The following is a 19,055-nucleotide window of genomic DNA, read 5'->3' as shown; positions in this document are numbered from 1 at the left end:
CACTATATTCAATCCGGGCGCTTCGACGGTTCTTCGCATTCGCAAAACATCCGTCTGAAAACCCTGATCAACAACTGTTCACAGATTCGTCTCAATGGGAACTGTGTTATGTAAATACAACAGTCTGTCTCAGTAAGTGACATAAGTCGTGTATAGTAAACCTTGACCTAGCAGGTTTCTTATAAGGAACGAAGGAGCCGAGGGCGCCGCGGCCGCACGCGATTGGTGCACATCTAATTGTCTCTCACTTGTCAATTTGTCGTTCTAGCCGAGCTGTAATTAACGAAAGTGTACAGCGCGAACTTATCCCCACTACTGTTCATCTATGCTCACGACTCGTGCCGGTAATTAGAAAGTTAGAAACACTAGTATAATGAAGTTTCGCGCTGTCAAGCTACTTAAAACAAATACTTAAAATTTTGTAGTGTGTCTCCGTCCACAGATATAAATAATCTAAGTTTATAATTTTGAATGAAAAACAAAGCACAATAACTCAATTATATTTATTAAAAAAAAATAATTACATCAAAATTTCTCAGTTGCGATTTTTCATTCTCTTTTTGATTCTTCGAATAACGTGTTTCATTTCAATAGATCTTTTGCTAAGAGGTCTTACTGTCAAATCATTTTGTACATCAAAGTTTAATTTTTTATCTATTTTATCATTTAAATTATTAACAGGATTAGAACTATTCCAAACTTTATATTTTACGTAATATTTCATGACAGACTCCAACGGCTCCGCGGATCGTTTTTGAATCGATTTGACAGCTGTCACCTTTTTCGGCGCGAGTTTGGACAGCGGGCGGCCATTTTCTGTTTGTTCGAGAATTTCTAAAGATTCCGTATCGACTTTTTCAGTGACGTCGTTTGCTTTGTTTTCAAGTGTCGATGTTTCTGAAATCCAAATAAATATATCTAAATTCTGATTACATATTTGATTTGATCATTTAGTTTAATTAGACAAATATATAAAAACAAAAATTAAAATATGAACTAATTTATACATATTTTTAATTCAAAATAAATAAGCTCCATTATACAGAGTAGCTCCTGAGGTAACAGTAGTTGTCTGCGTCTTTGTTTTAATACACTTACAGATAGAATACCGATACAGTCGCATCAAATAGCAATCTCCTTGTTATATCGTCAATTAATATATTATGGAAGCAATTGAAGTAGAAATTGGCCTATCTCAATAGAGTAAACTAAAAATAATTCAAACCGATCCACGTGTTTGGTAATCGGTGGATATATAAACAAAAACATAACAGTCAATGATCTAACCTTTTATTTAAAGTCGATTCAAAATACAACTTTAGCTAAAAACCGTAAACAGAGACGCGAGTAATGTATTTGCGGACAATTTCCTATCTGACTTACAGCGTATAGAGCGAGTCTATCTAAAGTTATTAACGTATTATTGTTATCTGTTAACATAAATAACCCTAAATATATCAAAATGCCGACAAATAACATTTACACGTAAGACAAAAACTATAAACTACTCGTATAATTTCAATAATATACCTTTACAAAAAGTCAATAAAGTTAAAGATCTAGGTGTTTATTTAGACTCTAAATTGTTAATGACAGATCAAATGGAACATGTTAAAAATGCAGCTTATAAACAGCTGGGCTACATTAAGCGTGTTTGTAAAGATTTCACCAATATAGATTGTATCAAAATGCTTTACTTTTCCTATGTACGTAGTTTAGTCGAATATGCTTGCAGCATATGGTGTCCGGGATACGTGACATACGTGAACAGCATAGAGTCTATTCAAAAGCAATTCTTAAAATTCCTAAGTTTTAAAGATCATAGACATTTTAACTCATACACAGATGCATCCAAATTCTACCACATAGAAAATCTAGAAGTCAGGCGTCGTCAATACGATGTTATGCTCTTGCACGCCATTTGGAACGGACATATCGATTCTCTGTGATCTCTTAAATCACTTATTTCTTCGAGCACCACAACGGCGGACAAGACATACAGATCTATTTGAAACCCCTAAAGTTAATACGAACTATGCACAACACTCAGTTTTAAATCGTTCGGTTAAAACATACAATAAATTTTATGCTGACATAGATTTATTTAATTTACCTAAAGGAGCGTTTAAAAAAGCAATAAAAAGCAAATGTTAGGCTAGCTTACTCAATAATGACACACACACACACACACACACACACAATTTCACAAACATACAGTTTATGAACAGTACCTTTACCTATCACAAATTGTTTAACTTTTGTAAATAACTAGTATAAAATCTTCATATTGTAACTGCTTTTCGAATTCATGTTATAATAGTGTAATCCTTTTTGGTCATAATTTTTGCATTATATTGTTAAATTTTATAAGATATTGTAACACTGTTGGATTGCCAAATGAAACAATAAACAATAAACAATAGCTGCTAAGTGATATCCTCAATTTTATGTTTTATAGACTTGCCTGTTTCAATAAAGTCCTTAGGGTTTGGTTCGTACCCGGTGAGGTACGCCAGCCGGTCCAGCAGCCACGCCAGCTGCAGCAGGAGCTCGTTCTCATTTCTTTCATCATCCTGCATACAATAACTTTATATAAACGCACACATGCACACACAGGGATGGACTCTCGATTATATACATCTCTATACTCATTCAGATCCGTTCAACCGTTCTGGAATGATTGAGTCACAAGCATACACCCAAACTTTCACATGTATGATATTACAAAGTAAGATTTACGTTTATATTGGTGCGGTATGTACTACGTGTATAATTATGAATCTTGTTTATGTACACCGTCACGATAAGAAAGCATTTTGTAATACTTTTTATTGTTATGTTTGTTTTACAATAAATGTTCTGTCCTTAGTGCAATAAAGTATTATGACACAACGCCCGAAGGCTATGCGTGAACTGTGAGTTGAGACGATGTCGGATTACCGTTTATAGAGTACTATTTGGTTTATTACTATTTGTTTACTATTTGCTTGCATCTTTGCTCGCGTTTTAAGGGTTGGTCATCAGGTGCTAGACGTAAAACTTGTTTTGTAATAAATTTCATCAAATTCGGTTCAATTAAATTAAGAGATATAACAACCTAAAGATTTAGTATGATAATAATACAGTCTTTAAACGTCCTACTACTGACAGAGCTGGGCGGCTATACGAATTACGTACTTGTATTGAAATATAAGTACGTATTATATATTGTTTATTTACTTCCTAAAATATAATTGGTATAAAAATACCTACCTCTGATGCCTTTTGTAACTAGTATTTCAAAAAAGCACTTATGACTTAAAAATAAATTTAACATAAAATTACCTTTGACATAGAAATTATACGATGTACTCTTTGATAAAAACATTTACCAAAAAGATGACTCGAAAACAAATATAAGTCTACAATTAGACAAAATTGTCCAGTATAGTCACTCAACTCCACATGGAAACCAGAGTATTTATGTTTTGTCGAATAAATATCTTATGATCGAGTGGAACCTAGGAGTATTGTTGCATATCGATAGTCCACTACCGACAGACTATCGATAGTTAAGGTGTCAGAGATAGTATCGATAGTACCGATAGCTTCCCATGAGCAATACTATCGATAGTAATTCTTTTAACCTAAACTATCGATAGTACAAAACTATCGATAGTATCCAGTATTGCCGTAATCAATAGTATTGCTCACAGAGATCTATCGATACTATCGATAGTACTATCGGTATCCTGAATAGTTTTCGAGGTATCGATAGTCAAACTATCGATAGTTCTGCAACGCTACCTAAGAGTTCTGAATCTCAATAAGACCTAACAAAGTGTTGCTAGCTATAAAAAAAGTCGTTACCTTATAATCCTTTTCATACGCTTTATCCCGCAGCTTATTCGTCGTCAGCAGCGCAAGTTCAGACAATTTCTGCACGTATTCGCTATTATTAGTGGCGGTCCCACACGTTGACAATAAATCATTTGATTTTTCCTTCGATTGACTGTTTGGCTAAAACGATTATATTTCATTTTTTTTTCTGTGTTAAGTATACCCCTACCTGTATTTGCAATGGCTTAATAAAGAAATATGTACTGTAATAATTATTTCGTTGATCATTCGATGATATACTTTATTTTTTACCAAAAAAAATACGGATTCAATTGCATATAGCAACGATCTAACTACTGAGTTTTTTGCCGGTTCCTCTCGGTAAAATCTACATTCCGAACCAGTGGTAGCTTTACTTAATATAGTTCTGTAAAATGACGATTAAAAATGCTTGTAAAAGCCTACTCGAATAAAGTATATTTTGATTGTCGATTCTTTTGCTAGCATTAATTAAAGAGTCATCATCAGATTTTTAGAACATTGAAATCTAACTATAACAGAATAAAGTTCTTACGAACAAAAAATTGCAAATCCGCCAATATCTGACGCAGTTATATCCAAACATACATAAAAAAATTCTAATAACCAAATAAAGAACTTCCTCCTTTTTTGAAGTATATTGATTAAACGTCTGTAACAATATGAAACATGTTTAAATATATTAATTTTAGTTTTGTAGTATTTTGCAAATGATATGTCGCTTTATTTATAAAATATAGTATCCTATATCCTGCCGAAAGTCGTAAGCATTCAGCCGGATACCGGTTAATAACCGAATATCCTAACATTTCTACTTTTATTTCTGTAAATATATATCATATGTTTGTAACAAAATATTATCACATACCTTGTTATCAGTTTTAGTGAGGCTACACTTGGTCAATGTTTGTCGGTACGTCATCAGGGCCTTACTCAAGCCGTCAAGGTAAACACTACCATTGCGTATTACACTGCTTGCCTAAAATATATACGAATACGTCTTTATTTAATATATGACACCCATTCCCATAATTATAATCACAAAACGTCAAAGGCGTCAAACTGTCAACTATGGTATTCATGTTTGATCTTAAGTATCGACGTCTTAAGTAACACTAGAACATAAATTAATCTTTACTAGAACACGTAAGATTGCGTTAATAAAATGTAAGAAATTGTAAAACATGTACCGGCTTTTATATCTTTTGACAATGGAAAAAGTATTCGCGTTTTAGATCGTAAATATTTATTTAACAACATTTCGGTAACTTAAAAATATATTGATATTAATAAATTTCCAAAATACGCAATTATAAACATCAATTAATATTACAGATTTTCAATGGGGCATTTGTTATATAATATTTAATTAAATATACCTCTTTCTCTTTATAACCTTGATACCCAAAGTTTCGTGCGTAGTTCTCTTCGAGTAAATCGCTCTCAATATTTTTAATTTCGTCACTATTTTCGTAAGATTGCACCTCGTTTTCGAGGAGTAATTTTTTCACTTCGTCCAAATCAACGGTCCAGGAAATCACTTCAGAAAATAATAAAACGGACAAAATCATAAAAACTACTCTACCCATTTTACAGAACTTTTTTTATTATTACTGATTTTATAATCTATACGGATTGTTATTTTGACATATTATTTGCCGCCAAAATTGTTTTTATGACTTTATAATTTTTCGTATTGGATACCGAATGTAAACGCAATGAAGACAAGACTGATGAGAAATTGACGAACATTAGGACACAAACGGAAGTTTTTTTTGCAATTAAACATTTCCCGCGGTTACTGTGAAGGATTCTTGGCTAACATACAATTGTATCCGTTAAATTGGGGCCAATGTTGGTTTATGAATTCGTAATGAGTTTCTAATTAAATTATTTTGAATACAAATCTCAGGTAATTTGTTAAATAAGGGCCTCATTTCATTGTCATGTTTTTACACGTAATCTACGTTACTGTAAAAACAATTTCAAATTTAAAATAAATATATTTAAATACTTTATTAAAGTAAGATTTTAAAAGTTTTGGTTTTATTCTAAATTTTAAATTCAAAGTAACCACTGATTCGAAATGTAGATTCTAACCAGAATAACCTGCTATAAACTTACGAGATACGTAATGACGGTTAAAGTGCATAGAATGTACTCATAAATTTTTAATGTATCCTGCATGTTCACCGATTTAAAAGTCAATCTAGTATAATATTAAAACTAAAAACAGCCTGCGGCTGTGCCTACTTGGAATAAAGATATCTTTTTTTTCGGCCTTGATATGAAAATATTTTAACTAAAATAAGAAAAGGCATTTATTATACGGCCAATTTAATAACATATGATTATTGAAATAAAAACAGAATCGGTTGATTAGGTCCGAAGACGACATAAACGCAAACATATTTTTAACCGACGTCAAAAAGGAGGTCCTACATTGGTTTAGGTTTTTTAATGTATGGTTACTTAAAAACGGCTAAGCCATTTGAATGAAATTTACTTTTAAATGAAATCAAGCGCATTATATTCAAGTACAATAAAGCATTTTGAAACAGAGTCATTTTAAACGTTTTTGGGGATCTTGTTGTAGAACCGTATACATTGCCCTACAAAAGAGTTACTGACTCTATGCAGTCGAGTAACAGTAGTAACAAGTTTGTGTTTGTTCCTTGTACCAATGCTATGAGTATCACATTTTCTCATAAAATCATTAATATTTTTCCGTACATACATAACATTACAGAATATATATTGAGAAGCAACAGTTAGTATCTTGATTTCTTTAAATGTATACCTTAATGATTCTTTGGCTCCTAGGTTATAGATTGCGCGAATAGCCCTTTTATGCAGCACAAATATAGTATGGATAGCGGCTGCGTTACCCCAAAGCATAATACTGTAAGACTGTGAAAGTAACTGAAATATACTTAGCGAGCCGTAAATACATAAGTAAATAATCTAATTTTTTTGACCACAAATGCCGCAGAACTCAGTCTACCCGCCAATCCGTTAATATGGGGGACCCATTGCAACTTGGCATCAACGGTAAAGCCAAGAATTTCAGCTGACTCAACTGAATCCATCGATTCACTATTGATGAGTACATCAGCTTTTATATTTTGCGTATTTGGTGTACTAAATTTTACAATTATTGTTTTTTTAGGTTAAATCTTACGATTTTATTTACACAAAACTATTGTACTATGTCAGAGATAGCATTGCCAGTGTTGATATATGAGGATTCCACTGAAGTTTTGAATTTAAAGTGATACCTAGAAATACTGTAGTGTAGGTTACATTAAGATCATTATTGTTTAAAGTTGTTTTTTATTGTTTAACTTGATATTTTGACGTCTTACATTCGGTTAGATTAGATTAGATTAATAGTAAGCATTTTGTCCTTTTAGCATTAAAAACTAAATTATTTTTTGTAAAAAGTAATGAGGTATCATCAGCAAACATACAATATCACAAATACCTTTGACACAAAAGAAAGATCATTTATAAGGCGTCGATTACGAATAATTAGTAATTCAGTTGAGTTTGTTGTATCTGTGTAAAAAAAATTTACTAAATTTTACTATAAAGAGCGATACAGTTCGGACCTTTCAAACGGTACCGTTGGTTCACGCAACTCTGATAGTTATAATGTATCGACATTATAATTTGTGATTGCTGATTACCTACATCAAATACAAGAATTGTCATATTGTATCGTTGTGGTTAATTGCCTGAGACCTACGCCATGAACCCCGTACCAGACGCTCCTACCAATGACAGGCGTGCCGCTGATCTATCGCAGTCGCCGTCATATATATGTTACAAAAATAGAAAAGAACCGAAAATTGATCCTTGTGAAACGCCCATTCTTAGTTCAGATCCAGAAGACTTTATTCCATTAATAGATACCTGTTGAATTCTTTGATTCAAGTATGAAGCAATGAAATCAAGAGCTTTACCATTAACACCGTAATGTTTTAATTTGTACAAACGCGTTTCGTGCTCTACACAATCAAATGCTTTGGATAAGTTACAGAACACGCCAATAGCATTCAGTGACTTCTCCCATGCGTCGTATGTCTAAGTAGTGCCAGTCTAGCATCAATTGTTAGCGACCCCTAGTAAAGCCGAATTGTTCACTGTGAAAAATTGCATTTATACCAAAGTGAACTAGTACTTGATTTAATATATTTTTTCAAATATTTTACTCAGACGAAAGTATAAAAATAGGCCTATAATTACAAAGATTGGTCGTTTCCACTTTTAAAAATTGGTAATACTGTACTACATTTTAATAAATCGTGAAATGAACCTGTTTCCAAACACTTGTTAAAAATTAAGGCATTTTATCATAAATGATACTATTGATACACGGAAATACCCCATAGGTGATTAATTCTTTTAATGTGAAGACTTAGGCTAGGCTGAGCCTGTGTCAGACGCTAGCTTTTTAATATCTAATGCTAATTGTTCAAATGAAAATTCAGCAGTGTTTGGGAACATTATTTGTTAGTCATTTATTGGCTTCTGAAGTAGATGATTTTAAATGAGAAAATATTTTAATAAGTAATTTTCAGTTTCAAAAGCATTTGCCACTTTGAAATTCAAATGTTCAAATCTATTTCCAAAGGTTAATTCCATAGGCAAAATTTTCTTTGTGGGTTTACAGTAAATACTGTTAATTACATCCCAAGTAGCCTTTATTTTATTATCTGCATCTAGGATTTCACGTCTTATATAAATAGATTTAGCATGAATACTAAATAATTTAAATGTATTCGAATAAAGCTTAACATGTTCCACAGAGGTAGTCTCATGATTCCACTGCCTCTTACTCAGTGGCGGAGCTATCGTAGGGCCAGGTGGCGCAGTGCACTAGAGCCCTGGAGCTCAGGGGCTCTCTAACTTAAGCTTTGAAAAGAACGGGTCAGCCAACTCGCCAGCTCGACTCTGCTCACATTATTTCCTATCTATAATTTTGAAGGGCAATATAAGTTAAAGAGTTCTGATATCTTGCGTATTTAGATGTTTCCTAAAAATGTTTTTTGTATCATTTTGTGTGTTACTAGATTGAAAAACGAACTATTTTACTTCAAAACAGCTAAGTAATAAAACAAAATGTCAGTTAATACTTTTTAATTTATTAAATCCATAACTAGAATAACTTAGCATCTAATATTTATGAAGCGTGATCGTATTATTTGTGAACAAAACTAGCGCTTTCTAGCTCCTGTCGACTCGTTGCAATGCGACACTTTATAAAGCAAGTATCAGTTCGACCATATAGATGAATTCACTCGGAATGAAAACGCGGCCGTGCGCGTCCAAAATGTCTTAGTGTGCGTGAGACGACTAAGACAGAAAGTACAGACAGCAAAAAAAATACAAATAAGAATCTTTTATTAAAAAAATAATTTAACGGAAGGGCGCGCCTTCGCGAGTGATCGATGCTACAAAGGCAGAGTCAGTTTTTAAAATTAAAGATGCGTTTATAATGGATACAGTAATCCCTTAAGTCACCAACGAATGCCCAATAAAAGAGCACTTTTTGTTGACAAATTAAGTTAACGCTTTATGAAATGAAAATTGAAACAATAATTCGACATAGCCATCTCTTTCTTACAAAAGTATATCAGCGGACTGGCAAGAGAGAAAATGAATGTCGTTTGGAATTATTACATTAAATACAAGTGTATTTATTCCAGAGGCGTCTCGATGTGATAGTTGTTAACTCTGTCTCGCTCGAAGGATTTCAAACGTCTCATTCACTGAGTTGAATGCATTATTTATCAACCAACCACTCGTAACTCGTTTAATGAAACGAGCCAGCCGTTGCTTGTTGATTGGAAACATTGCGACAGAGACAGGGGATAGTGAGAGTAGTGGTTGAGATCGCCGCAGCGTGCGAGTGAGTCTTGTGTGTGTGGGGGGGGGGCGTTATCCCATGCGAGGCCGCCCCATGCCGCGTCCCGGCGCCGGCATGTCTCCGCCGCCCTTCACGTTCTTTATCGTTTCGTCGATTGAGAGGATCTGATAAAGATACAATATCGAAGTTTAGTAAATAGCTTTTTAACGCAATTTTGGATACATAATAATGAGTTAATATTTAATTATCAAATAAGAGAGCTTAAACGTAGTAACAAAGTTTTTACGTGCTCTCCGAGACTTAGATAACATAGTCAACGCCCAAACGATATACAAGGCTGTAGCGGTGTGCGGTGAGCGGTACCTGTGCGGCTGCCTCGCAGGCCGCGGTGATGGCGTTGGTCTTGACGATGGCGGGCTCCCACACGCACGACGCGAAGTTGTCGGCGATGTCCTCCTTCTGGATGTCCACTCCGAACCACACCTCACCTGCAGAGAGCATTCCATACACATAAGGATATGCCGGGGTGGTCGAACGAGCGAATGCTACCGGACCGGGATGGCTCACCCTGGTGATGTTTCTGGCGGAGCTTGTTGAGCAGGTTGGTGGCGTCGAAGCCGGCGTTGTCGCAGAGCTGCCTCGGGATCGCCTCGAAGGCGCGCGCGACGCCCGCGATCAGCAGCTGCTCCTTGCCCGCTATCGACTTGGAGTAGTCGCGCAGGTGCTTCGATATCTCCATGTCTATGGCCCCGCCGCCTGGGAGACATGTACTTAGTTTATAAATTATCTATGCATGCACACAATATACCCCCACAGATTGCACTGTGCAACATTTCTTCAACAAGCTTTGAGATCTATCTATGGGAATATGCACATTTACCAGTTAAGGAAGGTAGGACCATTTTCTGGTTTATTTGGTAAGTGACCCAATATAATTAGGGGCACTACACACATAACATTTTAAGCACCATGCTCGATGCAGACAGTGTAGGAAATAATCGAATGAGCTGTTGGCAGTCTGTCTGTCAACTCACCGGCGACGACGGCGTCATTCTTGATGGTACGCCTCACGATCATGATGGCGTCGTGTAGAGACCTCTCCGTCTCCTCCAGGAACTGTTCGGCTCCACCGCGGAGTATCATTGTGCATGTCTTCGCAGCGGGACAACCTGTGTAGACAAAGACACTTTTAACGTGACGATAAATCACATTTATAAATACAATGTTCATACTTAGTGATTAATATTCGGTATTTGTCAGATACAAGTTTGCTAAAACAAAAATAAATGACGAATGACTTCTCTAGTTACTTTTGTTAACCGACTGTTTATGGAACATGAATGAATTTTAATGAATTCTAAAACCTGATTATAAAACAAAAGGCAGACGGAACGAGCGGAGCATTTAAGCATTAAAAAGGAATGCTAGTTCCCAAAGTTCAAGCTAGTATGTGTAATAATTAACAATTAATAATCAATTACATTACATTAACAGCCTGTAAATTTCTCACTGCTGGACTAAGGCCTCCTCTCCCTTTGAGGAGAAGGTTTGTAGCATATTCCATCATGCTGCTCCAATGCGGGTTGGTGGAATACACATGTGGCAGAATTTCGTTTCAGAAATTAGACACATGCAGGTTTCCTCACGATGTTTTCCTTCACCGCCGAGCACGACATGAATTATAAACACAAATTAAGCACGTGAAAATTCAGTGCTGCCTGCCTGGGTTGAAACCCGAAATCATCGATTATGATGCACTTCGCGTTCTAACCAATGGGCCATCTCGGCTCTCTTTTAAATTTTAATATTTATAGTATTAATCAAATATTAATAATGAAAGTGACTGCACGTTACGACTTATTAATAAACGGAAACGTCGTTTCGCACTACAAGCAGTTTGTATTGTATAACTGAATCAAACTGTTTCAAGAGCTCCTTTTGTTTTATAATCCGAGCTTAAAGTAAATATAATATACATTGAAAATTACAGAGTTACTGAGTAACGTACTGCCAAAGCACTATTAATACAAGTTCTAACGACCACAGCTTGTTCCAACCACACGAGGACAAAAGACAACCAAGATTATACATCGAGTTGATCCGATGAGTAGTTAAGTGCAATGAAAGTAGCTAAAGCACTCGTGTTATGGAAAATCAGAAATAACGACGGTACCACATACACCCGGACCCAAGACAACATAGAAAACTAATGAACTTTTTCTACATCGACTCGGCCGGGAATCGAAGCCGGGACCTCGGACTGGCGTACCCATGAAAACCGGTGTTCTCACTACTCGACTACGGAGGTCGTCAAATAAAGATATATTCACCAAGAACAATATATCTACCCTATTAGTAAATTGCAAGGACAAACAAACCTTAGATTGACGTATTTCATGCGATTTGATAATAACTCGGCTATATTGTGCACTACTGAGAATTTATGATTAATATATCTTTATTTATATAGTTGACTACTTATATCCACTTAAATTTTACTACTTTTTACTTCCAAAATTCCTATAAGTTTCGCCAGTTTCTCGCAAATCCATAGTGAATATCATAGACTAATCAAGCTCTCGACCAATGACATCGCGTCAATTTGCTGTCAAATGTTGTTTATTTGGCTTTCCTCCTGTTATGGTTGGAACAGTGTACAACTACTTTGATTCGATATGAATATCTCTCACCCTCGGGCGCGTTTCCTTTATTGTAACCTGATCGGGAGAAAAGGGAAGGGATTAGGAAGTGGAACGACTTAGAGGGGAAAGGAACATCGTGTCTACCGTCCGCATAACATGAGCCGCATTTCAAACTGTCTCACGTTACCCGCGTTCTGCACGCGAGTTACAAGTGTCGAAGTTGGGAATTTGTAAAACGTCAACGTTACAGATGATGGGATATCGTACTCTCGGTAAGTGTTTATTGATTTGTTTATATTATTTTTATGACTCACTATGTGATTGTGATTTAATTTGTCTCTAATCTACACTTATTGGCGTAAATCTCACGGCCGCACGTCGGTATACGAACAATTCATAGCAGACTTCAGGTGCACGATGCATTTTGTTATGTTTTTTTTTAAATAAGTGTGAACGTTCAACGCATACTCGGACGTTCGCAAACATGACATCGCCAACCAGGCGAGCCGCACACTCGCCGCGCAGCACTCACCCGTGAAGATGTTGTAGCGCTCGCCGCCCACCTGGCGCTCGTCGAAGCGCGCGCAGGCGCCGAGCGCGGCGGGCGCCAGGTCGCGCACGGAGCTCAGCACGGCGCCGCCGCACGCGCGCTGCGTGCGCCGCAGGTCCTCCTCCGTCACGCGCCCCGCGCAGAACATGTCGCTGCGGAAACCACTCGGTCAGCGCGCCCCTCGGCCTGCGCCGGGCGGGCGGTCGGGGCGGGCGGGGCTCACCGGTCGGCGAAGTACTGCGTGGCCACGTCGCCGATGGGCAGCTTGCTGAGCACGACCTGCGCGCCGCTGGCGTGCAGCGCGGCCAGCTTGTCGTACAGGATCTGCCACTCCGCGTCCACCACCTTCTGGTACTCCTTCACGTTGTCGACGCGCACCTGGAAATTTATATTTCTTACTTCCCTCATTCCAGAATACAAATTCACTTTTAAAGTATACATATTTGTAATATTGAGCTGAAAAGAGAGATGCCCAAAATTTCATGTTTTGACAATATTGTCAAGTTCGAGGAATTACGACTCAATGGCAAAAAGCTTCTAGCATTTTTATAATTGCCACCATTTCACGCATTCGTGATTGTGAGTGATAAAGTAAAGTAACTATTAATGCCTTTTTATAAGCAAAAGGGCGTATAAGTAGGTTCGTCATTAACACATTCTGATAGTTTAGCCACAAAAGCAAATGACCGACCTCAGCATTGTCCCGCTCAGCTTTAAGTTCCAATTCGATGTTGAGCAGCGCAATCTTGCAATCGGTGTAGCTCTTCGGCTGCATCTCGAAGCCGGCGTACGAGAAAGTCTTCTTGAAGGCAACGCCCGCCACGAGGAACGAGTCTTCCAGCGCACCTCCGGCCACTTTCTTGATCCCTGGTCACACAGATATTTATATATTACATACAATTTATTTTTGTACTAGTAATATTATTATTTTCTTATTTCACATTGCCTCATTTTAAATATTATGATCCTCACAGCCTTTTCAGAAATTGGATCCGTTTGTTTTAATCATCGGCAACACATTCTACAGTTACTGTTGCTATTGAATAAATACTTTAATGTTTCAATCAAACTCACCAATCATATCCAGGGGCAGTAGGGGGGCGTCCAATGACAGGACAGCATCGACCACCATTTTGGAAAAGTGACCTTTCTGCTGGTGGATCAGCTTCGAAGACATCGCTGTTGACGCGCATTTGCTTAGAAGTTCCCTTGAAGCAACATTTCCCAGTTAAGCATATTATCTTTATGATAAATTTGCATAATTTACATTGATCTTATCTCATTCCTCGTCTGTCTACAGAGTATTCAGTAATTGGATCCGTTGTTTTAATCATAGATAGTATTTGTTATTAACATCCCTACTAATATTATAAATGCGAAAGTAACTCTGTCTATCTGTTGCTCTTTCACAAACAAACCATTAAACTCAACTTGAACAATTTTGGTATGAAGCAAGCTTGAACCCGTAAGAAAGACAGATTAAATTTTTTGTCTAATACCTCGAGTAACTCCTAGAACGCGGGCGACAGTATTACCTCTGTTCCTCCGGAGACCTGTTCTCGATTTTGACAGCCAACTCCTTGACTCTCTCCACAGCTAATTGGCCGGCTGTCCTCACAGCGCGGACGATGATCCTCGGGTGGACACCTGATATATTATATTGTATTAGAATTTTAACTAATGATAATTCAATCATAATTTGCGATACGGAGCCTCATGTCTACTATCAGACCACACAGTTAGTTCAGAAATTGGATCCATTATTTTTAATCATCGGCAAGATATATAAGTAGGTAAAACACAGAAAAAATCTGAGGATATCCTAGTGCTGGGCTTAAACCAAATTGTAGGTACATTACACACATATTTAATCAGACTACTTGCCTTCTTCAACAAACGGTTTCAACCTCTTCAACAGCTCACCAGCGAGTATCACCACAGAGGTGGTACCATCACCGACCTAAAATATTGATATCATATATAATATCTACACAATAACAGCTATATGTAAATAATTATTGAATAATATCATTAAACTTTATGTCAACAAATACATTCGGAAATTGGATCCGTTTATTATAATCATATATATTTTTCTAGAGAAAAAGAACAGTTATGTTTGAATACTTTATACAAGGAAATTATGATATTATACAGAGTCAAGAGAGAGATCGACTGCCTCATCTCATGCTAGTTTATAAACTACAAAGATTTGCACTCAGTAACAGTCAAAACTTTGCAAATGTTTACAATCCCCTACTTTGGGAAGCACCTTCTGCACAGTTGGCTAGTCTCTATTTTGGAATGATCATGAACGAAGTAGAGTTCAATCAAATGTTTAAGTTCATATAACAATTACCTCAGCATCTTGAGACTTGGCGATATCGACCAGGGTTTTAGCAGCCGGGTGGACAATATCTAGCAGCTAGAAGTGGAAGAATACATTTTTATTATAAGTTTCACAAAACTGTCACACATCCTAAATAAAAAAATAAATAAAAAAGTTTTTGTTTAATATAATTGATATGGCACGTGGTTTTCAAGCAATCCAAATTTATTTTACAAAGATATAATAAGTTTATTACACATTCAACTAATGAATAAAATTGCAGTTTAGGCACATCTGTAATACAGTCGTAACTGGGATTCCCAAGGAAGAAAATCATTATTTTAATAAAAACGATAGTTAAATAGTTGAGTCTGTTAGAAATCTTTCATTATGGTCAGTGCCTGAAATTTGTAATTAATAAAAATGTATACCAATATTATAAATGCGGAAGTTACTGTCCGTCTGTTACTCATTCAGAGCCAAATTACGATTAAACCAAACTTTAAGGCAATTTAATGATTAAGATGTGTCGAATATGGCAACTCTCATAAACTTTATGGTTACAATGATTAAAAAAAAAACATTTCGAGTTTATGTATGTTCACACTTCAGTTCAATCACTAGAATGACAACAGATAATCAACCTCTAGACATGTTCACACTTAAATTAGGTTTAACAAAGGCAGTGAAGTTAAATACTTAAGAACATAGTTTAATTCTTTTTTGTTTTCCGACTACTAGCCCTAACTTTATGAATAATTTAATAGTACTGTCTACTTACGCTGTCTGTATACACATAATGTAATTTAACCTAGCTTTATTGTGATGACTGCAATTAGTTGTCTTAGTTAGACAACTTTTAACCTAACATGAAAATAATGTATTAATTAAACAAGCTATTCTTAATTTTAAGTTACTAATTTATATTTGTTTTTTACTGCTACGTATATTTTTTTCACTTTTTATCTTAATTGTATTTAAATAATTTTTTTGCTTAAGCTTTGTGCATGCTGTGATCTCCTACGATTGAAGGAGCACACAACTTGTAATGTTTAATTTTAAGAATATGTATTTAGTGTATATCTTTTGATGGAGACTCATGAATTGAATAAATAAATGTCACACTAGGAAAACATGTTCTGAATTTTCCGTAAGGTAAGATTTTGACAAAATGTACACATGGGCTTCGCTAAGGTTCCCAACATATAATTGAAATCAGACAACAAAAAATAACAGCGACTATGCCCACTCCGATTTCAGTTTGTAACCCAAACGGTACATAGGATAAAAAATTTAGCCTTGATATCTGCCCTTGATGTTCAAGCTTATTTCAATTTCATCAAAATCTGGTGAAAGCTTAACAGTAAAAACGGAGTTAGTTTCGCAATTACAATGTTAGTATAGATATATCTTAATTTATCGAACATACCTTCATAATAGTAGCACCATCATTCGATATAACAGCTTTTCCATTGTGATCGACAATCAATTTGTCCATACCACGAGGACCCAGAGTCGTACGTACCTGGGCGTAGAGAACATTTTGTTTATAAAAAGCCAAAACAAAGTATTGAAATCAAATATATACACAGTCTCATTGTATCATTCAATTTCAATCATAGCTTCAGAAATTGGAACGAATGTAATCATTGTGCGTAACAATCACAATATAATGTCGCCTGACACAATTACAGCTTCATTTTAACCATTTCATTCAGTCATTCAATTATTATATAAGCAGAGTTGCAGAATTAATTCCAAGTGGGACAGAGAAGTTAACGCATTTTATAATAGCTGGCAGAAGTCATGAGCAAAGATGGGCAGTTACCATTGGTGCCCTTAGATTCTGCATTCCTCCAGAGACCGATAAATTTACTACAGCACTGGTCAAGGTTCGGCTCATGACTCTTTCAATGGCAAAACAGTGAGCAACAGCTCTATGTAACATCATTGATTATACTGAGCCACTGTGCATAAATCAACTGTGTAGTAATTGCAATGAAGTAAAAGTTACATTGTTCACTACAGCTTTAACCAAAACGCAATCAACATAAAAATAGGAAAAGACAAAAAAAAGCAGTTGGTCAAAATGTATAAGCTGTGCCCCACTCCCAATTGACGAATAAAAGATATAATTATCTTCAACTTAAAATCAATATTCTTTTTACAGCATTAGTACTATATATAATACTTGAATGGTCTCTAGGATAATCTCAATCCACTGTAGAAGGATCATACATCAGGTGAGATTGGAGTCAGGCATAACAACAATATACGTGTAAAATAATGAACATACTTACAGCATCTACGACAAGTTGACAGGCATTGATATTGGAGATAAGCTGAGGGCGGCCCTGAGACTGATCCGTCCCTTCTTTCAACACTAGGATCTGTGGTTGCTGAAAACGACATCAATATAAAATAAGACATATTTTATTAAATATCCCATTATAATGTAGGTTTTACATTACGGATCCTTAGCGGTAACAAGAGTTCCTCAATGTAAGCTTACTTATAATACAATATTTCTCATATTATCAAACAACACTAAATCTCATTTTTGTATATTCTAGAGATTATTTTTAACGCATGCATCTTAAGCACTACATGTACTTAATTTGTGTTTGTATATGAAGGAAAACATCATGAGGAAACCAGTATGGGTCTAATTTCAATTAAATGCTACTCCCAGTGTGTCTACCAATTGGCCTGAGAGCAGCAGAGTAAAATAAGGTCCCAACCTTCTCCACTAAGGCCTTAGGCCTTTTAATAGCTTAGCCTCTTTTACTTTTTAGCACTTACTGTTATTGCTTAACACGTATTTAAAACATCTCGGTAAAAATAACAAAATCCTAGTCGCCGTAAGAATTATGAGACAGTCGGAAAAATAATAGGTTATTCAATTCACACCAAAACTATGCTATAAATATAAATTATTGAAATGTATAAAAATCGAATAGTCTCAAAAAGTTTGTGCTACATATCAATTTTAGTTTATTTTGTATAAATAAAAGTTAAGTCGTATTTTTAATATTTAACCATCATTGTCAAAAAAACACCTGAACTTAAAAGTTGATTTTATTGTGATATTACAACATTTAGATTGTTAAATTTGTGACTATATGAATTTTAATAGCGAAAATATATAATTTAATGAAGTTAAAGAGTGAAATTTAATAAAAAATTAGTAAAATTCTAAGAGAACAAACCTTTAATGGTCGAATTAGTCATCATATTTTAAATGAAAAGGGAGATAAAAGATATAAATATTAATTAAGATTAGATCTTTTAAGCTGTTTATAACGAATTTTTTTATAGATACAGTTATATTTTAAATAAAACGAAATAATTACTGAAACTTCTCGAGAATTAACCTATTGTTTCGATTAAAATTTCACCGAAAAGTATGTTGAAAAGAAACGAAATATTTTAATAAGCAATAAGTTAACACGTCTTAAAATCAAATAATATATATTTTAGGATAAATTGTTAATCGATTACATTAGAAAAAATAAATTAATTTACCATCTTGAATATCTCCCTATTTTTAAACCAAAACAAACCCACAGACTAAAAGAGCAACTAACTATAAGTGACGAAAGTCAAATGACTTTTTCTTTATGATGTACTCGATTAATATAATCATTCGATGTTTATTCAAACATTTTGTTTGGATAAAACTCTAACATAATGTTTAAAAAGCTACTTTTAAAAAATGTGTATGCATTTGTTAAATTTAGTTAATTTGTATAAAGTATTTTTTTAAGAATAACACAATCAAAGATATCATTAATAATAACAATA

At 35.2% G+C, this 19,055-nt stretch overlaps 2 protein-coding genes across 2 annotated transcripts; both read right to left on the bottom strand.

The window, feature by feature from the left end:
• Window positions 1-533: 533 nt before the first annotated feature.
• LOC113401519 (uncharacterized) lies at window positions 534-5,527 on the bottom strand. Its single transcript, XM_064219836.1, has 5 exons — window positions 5,238-5,527; window positions 4,727-4,837; window positions 3,850-3,999; window positions 2,465-2,573; window positions 534-897 (listed from the first exon to the last, which is right to left on the bottom strand). Exons 1-5 carry the CDS (start codon window positions 5,445-5,447, stop codon window positions 536-538), a joined length of 942 nt encoding a protein of 313 aa, XP_064075906.1. The 5' UTR covers window positions 5,448-5,527; the 3' UTR covers window positions 534-535.
• Window positions 5,528-8,985: 3,458 nt separating this feature from the next.
• On the bottom strand, window positions 8,986-18,858 carry LOC113401509 (T-complex protein 1 subunit eta). Its single transcript, XM_064219891.1, has 14 exons — window positions 18,777-18,858; window positions 17,552-17,650; window positions 16,681-16,776; window positions 15,282-15,347; window positions 14,807-14,882; window positions 14,458-14,569; window positions 13,997-14,130; window positions 13,614-13,789; window positions 13,146-13,300; window positions 12,905-13,074; window positions 10,765-10,899; window positions 10,298-10,486; window positions 10,094-10,218; window positions 8,986-9,894 (listed from the first exon to the last, which is right to left on the bottom strand). The coding sequence occupies exons 1-14, from the start codon at window positions 18,777-18,779 to the stop codon at window positions 9,802-9,804; spliced, it is 1,629 nt and encodes a 542-aa protein (XP_064075961.1). The 5' UTR covers window positions 18,780-18,858; the 3' UTR covers window positions 8,986-9,801.
• Window positions 18,859-19,055: the final 197 nt, after the last annotated feature.

This window comes from Vanessa tameamea, chromosome 29 (genome assembly GCF_037043105.1).
Source record: "Vanessa tameamea isolate UH-Manoa-2023 chromosome 29, ilVanTame1 primary haplotype, whole genome shotgun sequence".
Taxonomy (NCBI): Eukaryota; Metazoa; Arthropoda; class Insecta; order Lepidoptera; family Nymphalidae; genus Vanessa; species Vanessa tameamea.
The sequence above is the reverse complement of the archived record's forward strand: the minus strand, read 5'-3'. Positions and strand labels throughout refer to the sequence as shown.